The 9,243-nt window shown below is 59.2% G+C and overlaps 1 protein-coding gene across 1 annotated transcript in view; it reads right to left on the bottom strand.

The window, feature by feature from the left end:
• The window catches only part of NOC2L (NOC2 like nucleolar associated transcriptional repressor), a 36,845-nt gene that overhangs the window by 3,364 nt on the left and 24,238 nt on the right, over positions 1–9,243 (bottom strand). The window contains exons 13-17 of the mRNA XM_069078381.1: positions 7,130–7,243; positions 5,805–5,906; positions 2,740–2,883; positions 1,824–1,937; positions 1,194–1,329 (exon numbers count right to left, since the gene is read on the bottom strand). Of these exons, the coding sequence (XP_068934482.1) occupies positions 1,194–1,329; positions 1,824–1,937; positions 2,740–2,883; positions 5,805–5,906; positions 7,130–7,243 (610 nt within the window). The remainder of the gene's footprint in view (positions 1–1,193; positions 1,330–1,823; positions 1,938–2,739; positions 2,884–5,804; positions 5,907–7,129; positions 7,244–9,243) is intronic.

Here is a 9,243-nt window from a genome sequence, read left to right as displayed (position 1 = left end):
CACACACACACACACACACACACACACACACACACACACACACACACACAGAAAACCCGCCTTAAGACAGACTTAAGGACAGTCCAAGGCTGGCAACATTCACATACACCAAAGGCCCAGAGCTAGAGTGGCACCCAGGAGATCTGGATCCGAATCCTGCCTCAGACGGCTACATGGCCCTGGACAAGCCATCTGTCCAGGTTTCAGTTTCTCCATCCATAAAACTGGGGATGAGGCAAACACAGATCTCGAGAGGAGACACCCCAGACATGGGCATCTCCCAGCCACACTCTCGGGCTGGGCTGGCAGACCCTGATGGGCTAGGGAGCCCGAACCCACCACCCGGAAGGCTCTGGGTCACTGCAGCTGGCACCACGTGAGGGGCCAGAGACTTTCTGCCCAAGACTGGTCTGAGCCAGGCCATGCGCCACAAAGAGGAGCACCCTGCCTCTGGCGGGAGGCCTGGCCCACTGGGACAGCTCAGGGTGAGGAAGCTCTCCCTGGCGGTCAGCTCCACCTGCCTCTGCACCTCCCCACACAGAGCCAGGGCCAGCCCTATGAGCCCAACCATGGAAGGCAGCTGTGATGCCCCCCAAAACCGATCCCCCCCTCACAGGACTATGGCACCCACAAATGGGTACTGGACTCCCTAACAGTCTGCTGAGAGCAGAGCACAGTGGGAGGTCCTCCCCCCTTCCCAGGACCCTCATCAGCTGCTACCCACCTGTGCCTCCCCGCCTCCCCCTGGGCTTGGGTCTGGCCACTGAAAACATTCCTGACCCTCCAGCTTGGGAGACAGCTGGCTAGAGGGAGTGGGGGTGAGTGGTCCAGCTCAGAAGTGTGGCCCCCATGGAAGAGGAAGAGGAGGAAGGAGAGGGGGAGGGAAAGGAGGAAGAGGAGGAGGAGGCATCTGGCCGAGACTGTTCACTCTCTGCAAGGGCTGGTGGTCAGGGGTCCTCTGAGCTCACCAAATCTCGGACCCTGCCCACCAAGTGGCACCTAGCCCTTGCCATTTAGGGATACCTTTCTGCTCCAAATCAAGCCTTAGTCAGTCTGACCCCAGCAGGCTGCTTCCTCTGGAGCAGGGGCTCCCAGTGTGAAGATCTCCTTCATGTGTGCAGCCCCTGCCTGATCAGGGTCAGGCAGCCCAGGCTTCTCCCCCGCTCATCCAGGCCCTGGCCCCTGCTTCCTACCTTTCACAGAGAGGCCTTCGCTCCCCTCTTCTGAGTCCGTGTCCAGGTCAAACAGGTCCTTGAATTCTCTCCTGTCTTCCTCTTTCCTGTCCTCCGGTTTCCGTCGCTTGATCTCGGGGAAGTTCAACTCCTCCAGCTGGAGGGAAGATGAAGGCCAGCCAGGGCCGGCCAGGGAGAGCCTGTTGGACCCCAGCTGCGGGGAGGGAAGGAGGGCCAGAGCAGCCCAGGTCCTTCTGGTCTCCCCCCTCCGGCCCACCAGGCCGTCAATCTTCTTCTGAGGTGTAATTACCCATATCTCGACCCTAACAGGCAGCTATAAACCACTGCCCGGCTCTCTGGCTGCAGACACCCCTGCGCTGACCCCCACCCCCATGCCCCCATGGGGAAGACAGCATGAGGCGTGGCCACTTGGGCACCGCCTCTGAGCCACTGTTAATTCAACAGTCCCAAGAGACTCTCTCCCTGCTCCTGCCCCAGGAGACAGATTAAAAATCAAATCAAGTCTGGCATGTGGGGGGGAGGGGGATCCCCCACAGCAAGCCCCCTCCAGACTGTCTGGCCCTGCCCACAGCCCACTCAGCACCTGGGGGGAGGGGAGGCGTGGGTCCTTGCTGGCCCCTGGCCCCTCACCCTCTCTTTGCCGCTGATCTCCATCAGGATCTCCTTCTCTCTCAGCTTCTTCCAGTGGCTGTAGTACCTGGTGAGCGGCGTGCCCTCGGCCAGCACCTGCTTCTCCCAGGCATCCTAAGGACACACCCAGGCTTCAGATTCTGTGGGTCACCAGGCTCCTCTGGAGGGTGACCCCCAAACTGCAGCCAGGTGCAGACGGCGGGCTGCGGTCAGTGCCTCTGTCTGGGGCTGGCGCGAGGCAGACCTAGGCCTGCCCCCTGCCTCCCCAGAACTTTATCAATGTTCATCCTGTGCTCTCAGTGCCCTAGCCTGCGTCTCACAGGAGCCCTCCCATCTGTGGCACCTCCAGTGCCCAAGTGGGGGGATCTTTTCTCCCAGCCTGGTGGGGAATGGGCCAGAGGTGCCAGGATCCAGCTCGGCTCTCCATAAAAAGGAATAGATGGGCTGAGGAAGGCACCCAAAGCCCCCGCCTGGAGGCTCCTGGCAGGCAAAGCCCAAATAACTGGGATAGCAGCCATAGCCAGGGACCCTCTGTCTGGGGGAGGAGGCTGCAGACGCCAAGGTGTTTCCCACAAGGCTCCAGGGCCCCTGCCATCCATCCCCAACAGCAGCAGGCAGAGGCTCTCCAGGCCAGGGAAGGCCTAGCTTCTGTCTTCCCCAGCTCCGTGCCCCCCAGGGCCCATTCCTCCTCAGGAGACAGAGAGATGTGGCCACGGGCAAGTCCAAGCCTACTCATCCCTGAACCAGAGCACCCTCCCCAGGCTCCTGACATGTCTAACACATCCGTCACCTGCTTGGGCCGTGGACCCCCACTGCCAAGGCCCAGGCTCCCCAGGGAAAGGTGTGCCCCATTCCTCTGGGCAGAGCGGACCCCTCCTTGCCCTCCCTGGGCCAGCCAGCTCAAGCAAGGACTGACCACTGCTTGCCGGTTGGACACGCCAAAGGGGGCCTTCTGCCGCCGGCTGGAGATGTACGCGACGTTCTCCTGTATCTTCTCCAGTAACTGGCGGATCTGCTTACAGTAGTTGGCCACCTTGCAGTCCTTCAGGAAGGACTTGAACTGTCACAGGAAACAGGAAGGGGGAGAGCTACAGGGTTTTCCTATTTCCCAGGGCAGATATCTGAAAACCTCCCCACCCCAGACCCTGTACAGCCCAACACAAGTGTCAGGAGGGTAAGACACTCCTCACCCCTCAAGACAGCCTGGCTGGGGCTCAGGGACAAGCCCTGGAGGGAGGAGGAAGGAGGAGGTTTTGTAAGCTGGCTCGATAACCACCATCCAAACCCAGCCAAGCAACCCTTACGTGTCTCACGGGTCAATGGTGGGCACCTGCTTCTGGAGGAATCCCCCCAATACAATTCCCATCAGTAGAGGCACCATGTGCGGAGCTGTGCGGGTGGAGAGCCTATGGAGGCCAGGAAAGGCAGGCACCTCTGAGACACCTCTGGGCCCAAGTCAGTGAAGGACTGGGCCTAGGAATGCCAACCACAGCCCAGACTCACCAGGAGCTCCACACAGGGCCACTCTGCCTAGGGACCCTCTAAGGGGGGCCAGGCTTGAAACTCTCCCTGGGAAGGGACCCCAGGGTCACGGCTGCCAAGACTCGTCAGATGTCCCCAGGACACAGTCATTGAGGGGCTGGCCTCATCGCCTCCCCCTGCACCCCCCCAGGGGCCCGTGCAGGTCTGCCTCCCCCCACTTCACCACATGGCTACCCATCAGGACCCACCCTCCCTGCCTCTCCAGTCTTTCCAGCCCTCCCTCTTACACCGGAGATGCTCTGTCTCCTGCCCCTGGACCCTGGCACAGGCCTTCCCAAGGCCCAACGTGCCCTCAACCCTCACGGTCCCTCAAAGTTCAGCCCAGGCATTGCCCGCTGCCCAGGCCCGGCTACCAGTGCCCCTGCCCACCTGGAAGGGATGGGACCTTTGTCTAGACATGGGCACATGCTGCCTCCCCTTAGAGAAGGGAAGCTTCTGGAGGGCAGGAGCTGGTTCATGTTTGTCTTTATAACCTCCACCCAGGCAGCTAGGTGGCGCAGTGAATAGAGCGCTCACCATGGAGTCAGGAGGACCTGAGTTCAAATCCAGCCTTAAACACTTCACTAGCCGTGTGACCTTGGGCAAGTCACTTAACCCCAACTACCCTCCAAAAATCAAGAAAAAAACCAAAAAACCTGTGCCCAAGGTCACAGGCCCAGCGCACGGTAGGTACTGAACTGCTGTGGCCCCTGGAGCCAGGAGCTGCTCATGGGGAGAAAATGGTATTTTCTCTGAAGTCTACTCTGGCAACACAAGTAAATCTGTTCTTGCTTTGAGAAAGGAAGTTGACAACTTGAAGGTCAAGGACTAAAGAGAGAAAGAGAAGGAGAGGAGGGGAAGGGCTCCTGCCATGATGGGCCTGCCTGACCGTTGCAGTGCCTCCCCCTATGTTGGGTCTTGACCCAGGAGTGGATCCCCCCTGCTTGGAAGGAGTGGGGCAAGGCCTGGGCGCTGCCACTGATGCGGAGACCCAGGTCCAGCCCCAGAGGCTGAGAGACAGGCATGCAGGAAGGAGGGTGAGAGTGGGCCCCAGGGCAGGGGAAACACATACAACAAAGAGAGAGAGGAGGAAGAGAGAGGGGGGAGAGAGAAGGGAGAGGGACAGAGGGAGAGGGAGAGAGAAGGGGAAGGGAGAAGAGGAGAGGAGAGAAGAGAGAGAGGGATAGAGGGAGAGAGAAGAGAGGGGGGGAGGGAGAAGAGAGAAGAGAGGAGAGAGAGGGGGAGGGAAAAGAGAAAGAAGAGAGGGACAGAGGGAGAGGGAGAGAGAAAGGGAAGGGAGAAGAGAGAGGAGAGGAGAGAAGAGAGAGAGGGATAGAGGGAGAGAGAGGAGAGAGGGAGAAGAGAGGAGAGAGGGATAGAGGGAGAGAGAGGAGAGAGAGGGATAGAGGGAGAGAGGAGAGAGGGGGGAGGGAGAAGAGAGAGGAGAGAAGAAAAGAGAGAGAAGAGAGAGACAAAGAGAGGAGAGGGTGCGCAGGAGGGGGAAGGAGGGAGAGCACACATGCAACACTGTCTACGTGATTGGGAATGTGAGAGACTGTAGTGTGCGTGTGTGCGTATGCGCGTGTGCGTGTGTGTGTAATTAGTGTGTGCCTGCTCCCCGCTGGGCAGACCTGTGATTAGCGGGATCGACTCTGTCAGCCTGCCAGGGCTAAACAGTGACAGCCGCTGCCAGCAGGGACCGCAGGCGGCCCCCACCCCACCCCCCGCCAGCCGCCTTCCTGTAAGAGATCGAGGGCCTCCCCATGATCGGAAACATCTGGGGCGCTGAGCAGACTGTGGGGGGGCCGACAGACACATGGGGCGAGTGAGCCACCTGGGGATGGGGAGACAGAGGCACTGGCAGGGGCTGCTCCCGGCCCAGGCCTTCTTGGGACGGAGGGACAGCAGAGGCTGAAGCCTGGTCTACACTGCAGGAAGGGACTGGGTGCCAGGCCTCACCCAGATTTCCTGCCTCCAGCCCCAGGGCTGGCGCATGGGGGAAGCAGGGCCTTCACTGCCCACGGGCGGAACCAAATGCCATCTCCCTGGGGACAAAAACAACCCCTTTCCTTAACTTCTAACTGTTTTGTGTCCACCTTTGCCTCCCCATTAGGAAGGAAGCCCCCAAGGGCAGGTAACATCTTTTCTCCTTGCACGGGCAGGGATGCACTCCGTGGGGCCGGCCTCTACCACTGGCCACCCCCATCCCTCCGGTTCTCCACAGGCTCTGCAGCCTGTGGCCTGGCCCGGCCAGTCCCAGGGCGGAGGCCACTCCTGGGGTTCACTGGTGGGTCAGATGTCTCTTCAGCGCCAGCTCCCCTGGCCAGAGAAGGCACAGGGCCCTGGGCCAGCCCGGCCTCTTTCCACTGAAGGAGGCTGGCCCTGGAGCTCCTCTCCTCCCCTCCTGCCGAGCAGGGTGGGGGAGGGCATCCTCAGCTCGCCCCCAGGAGCTCCCCTCACCTGGATGATGGCAGGCAAGGCCAGCTCCGGGAAGCCGATGGCACACGCCTGGCTGTGCAGGTACTCCAGGCTCAGGTCATAAAGCTGCTCCACAAGGCCATCCTGGCAGGGGAGAGAGGGGCTCAGTGCCCCAGCACAGCAGGGGGCAGCCCCACACAGGGGGGGGAGGGGAGGAGGAAAAAGGGGAGGTAGAAGGGGGAGGGGGAAGGGGAGGAAGAAGAGGGGGAGGAGGGAGGAGGGGGTGACAATGCTAACAGTACAGAGCACACTTTCTCACTCACTCTTCACAGACCCTGGGAGCCGCTCCTCTCTCTTCCCACCTTACTGATGAGGAAATAGAGGCTCAATGACTTGCCCAGGGTCTCACAGATAGTCAGGCTCTCTCTGGAGCTGCCTCCAGGAAGCCTTCAGTCAGCCTCTCCCTCCAACCCCTCACTCTCCTGACCTCACACCCATCCTGGAATCTGAGGTCCCATGGAGGGATGTGACGTTGCCTGGGTCAAAGGCAGGGGCTGTTGGTGATAGCTTAAGGCCCCTCCCGGTGTGAGGTCTGGGGTCCTGTCTCGCCCCCAGTGAGCTCCTTGAGCACAGGGGCCCAAGCTCCTGGCACTTAGCCCTTCAAAGTATTGGGCACTGAGAGGAATCTGCCAGCTGGGGCCAGGACCAGGGGGAAGTTGGGGGCCCCCTGGTCTCTTCTTTGGACAGTCATACCCACATGCCCTTCACAGTGCCCAATTCTTCTGTGTCCTAGGGACACTGAATCCTCTATTAGGCTGCCCAAAGACTTCAGCCCTGGCACTGTCTGTCAAGCCCTACCCAGGCCCCCCCAGTCTCCAGGCTGGAAAAGGCCTTGGAAGTCTGGCCACGCCTGGCCCTGCTTATCGCCTCTTGGATGGGCGGTCGTGTCATCCAGCTTCTGCTCAGAGACCACCAGTGGCATGGAGAGCTGACAGGCCACAGGGTAATGGATTGAGAGGTCATCGAGAACCAACTCAGTCCCTCAGCAGATCCCTAGCTCCCAAAGCAGAAAGAGTCAGGAGGGCCCTCCAAATGCCTAGGCCAGCTGACATTCAGATGAGCCTCGCACAGACCATCCCATGTCCTCAGCTTCCTAGGGGCCCTCTCCTCTGTACTGGCTGTACTTGTCTGCTGTGACCTGGACACCAGGCCTCTCACTCAATGATGGCAGACAACCACTGCCATGGAGGCTGCTGTCCAGCCTTGCCTTCCCTACCCTATACTTACACTGTTGATTTTTTGGGCCCGAGTGGAGTCCTTCTCATTTACATCTCTCACATGCCCTCTTTCTGTTCCAGTGGTCTTACCCGGTATGCTTTCTCTTGCAGGTTGACATTTGACAGTTTTAGGATTACAGCAAAATTGATGGGCTTGGCGCTCATACGTCCGGGCTTCTTGTTGAAGTCAACTTGGTGGAAAATCTGCAAAGTGAAAGAGGGACAATATTCAGTAATCCCAGTCAAGCCTGAGACTGACCCAGGAGCCGCACAGGACAGAAACACTTCATGGACTTGACATTCACAACTCCCCTCTGCTTGGGAGCCTTTCTGCCCAGCTGCTCTGTGGGAAAGGGGCAGGAATCAAGGACAGGAGGGCCAGCCAAGTGCCCACTAACCCTATGGCACCCTGGTCTCCACCTCCAGCCCTTGGTAGACCCTCTGACCCAGAGCTTGGAAGGCTTCTGCAGACAGGACCTCCTACATGCCTCTCAACACCCAGGATTCTCTTGCTATGCTACCCATATGCCCACAAAACAAATTCAAACCTTCCATGTGTACTCCCTGAGCTCAGCGGAACCCTGATGACTCAGCCGCCTCCCAGTTCCACCCATCACCCCCTGCCCAGCAAACCCCAGGGGCACCACTAGCTGAGAACACTGTGACCTTCCCAAGCACCAGGAACACATTCTGTAGCTAGTCCTTGGTACAAAACAGCTGGTTAGATACATATAGTACCTACTGCCCTGGACTCTCTGCTGCACTAATCTAAGACTTCACTTGACAGATGAAGAAACCGAGGCTGGCAGGTCAAGACCAGCCATGCTCTGGTGGACAGTCAGCAGCAGAACCACCAAGCTCCCATTCTTGCTCCTGCTCCAAGCCCCGAATTCTCCTGACCCCGATGGTAAACAAAAGCTGGAAAGACTGCAAGCACCCCCTGCCTCCAGACAAACGTGCACAGCAAAGTAACACACAAGTCTCAGTAGCACCCGCTTCTCTCAAGGGCTATAAAGAACTAGAGAGGTTTGCAATAGCCCCAAGAATCCACCAGTAAAGATAAGACAGGGGTTCCTCCAGTCCTATCAAGTGCCACTGTGTAGACAGCTGGTGGGCCTGGAGTCAGGAGGACATGAATTCAAATCCTGCCTCAGACATTTACTAGCTATGCAGTCTCGGGCAGGTCACTTAACATCTGGCTGGCTCAGTTTTCTCATCTGTAAAACAGGGCTAACATGAGCACTCTCAGGGTCCTTGTGAGGACACAATGAATGAGATAAGGACTTTGGAAACCTAAAGCAGCATACAAACACTGCCTGTTCTCGCATGATGGCCACCAGCGTCAAGGCTCCCTGGGTCCTTGGGCAGGAGGTGCCCAGAGGCTTAGCAGGGAGTGGGCTGCGGTGGCCTCTGGCCTCTCCCCACCCCCACCTGGGCCGCCTGGGCTAAGCAGCGGATCAGCTGGGAGCTGGGGCGATTTTCTCAGCAGCTTGTGGAAATAAAAAATTAAACGTCCCTACCTGGATAATCAATGCTACAAACCTCGTTATACACGATTATGTCTTTCGTCCAAATGGCATCGATCGCCCAGGTCGCCGCATCAGAGGCAGCGGCTGACTCAACAGACAGGCCCCTACGTCCTCAGCTGCCAACAGGCTCCCAGAGTCACCCAGGAGGGGATGGGAGCAGGGGAGGAGAGCAGGGACGGGGAGGGAAGGCAGAGGAAGGAACTGGGGCTGGGGAGGAAGAACTGGAGAGAGTGACAGGCAGAGGGAGGGAGAAGGGGAGGGAGAGGCAGAGGAAGGAGGGGGGGAGCTGGGGAGGGGAAGGGAGGCAGAGGGGGGGAGGGGGGAGGAAAGGGGGGGGGGAGGGGGAAGGGGGGAGACAAGGAGGCAGAGGAAGGAGGGAGGCAGAGGGAGGAAGCTGGAGAGGGGTAGGCAGAGGGAGCAGGGGGGGAGCTGGGGGGGGGGCAGGAGGAAGAGGAGGGTGTGGGGCTCCAGGGCTGAACCCAAGACCGCCTCCACACAATGTGGCGCATCCTCTCCCTCCCAGAGCCCGGCACTCTCTCCTGGTCCAGCCAGGTTTACAAAGTGCTTAATACACCCTGCTCTGTCTGACTCTCACAACCATCCCGGGAGGGAATTGCTAGGATTATCCAATTTTACTGGTGAGGAGACTGAGGCTGAGGGGGGTGGTCCAGGCAG

This window comes from Petaurus breviceps, unplaced genomic scaffold (assembly GCF_028583685.1).
Source record: "Petaurus breviceps papuanus isolate PSGF00001 unplaced genomic scaffold, PetGlider_PUasm1.0 91041, whole genome shotgun sequence".
In the NCBI taxonomy this organism is placed as follows: Eukaryota; Metazoa; Chordata; class Mammalia; order Diprotodontia; family Petauridae; genus Petaurus; species Petaurus breviceps.
The sequence above is the reverse complement of the archived record's forward strand: the minus strand, read 5'-3'. Positions and strand labels throughout refer to the sequence as shown.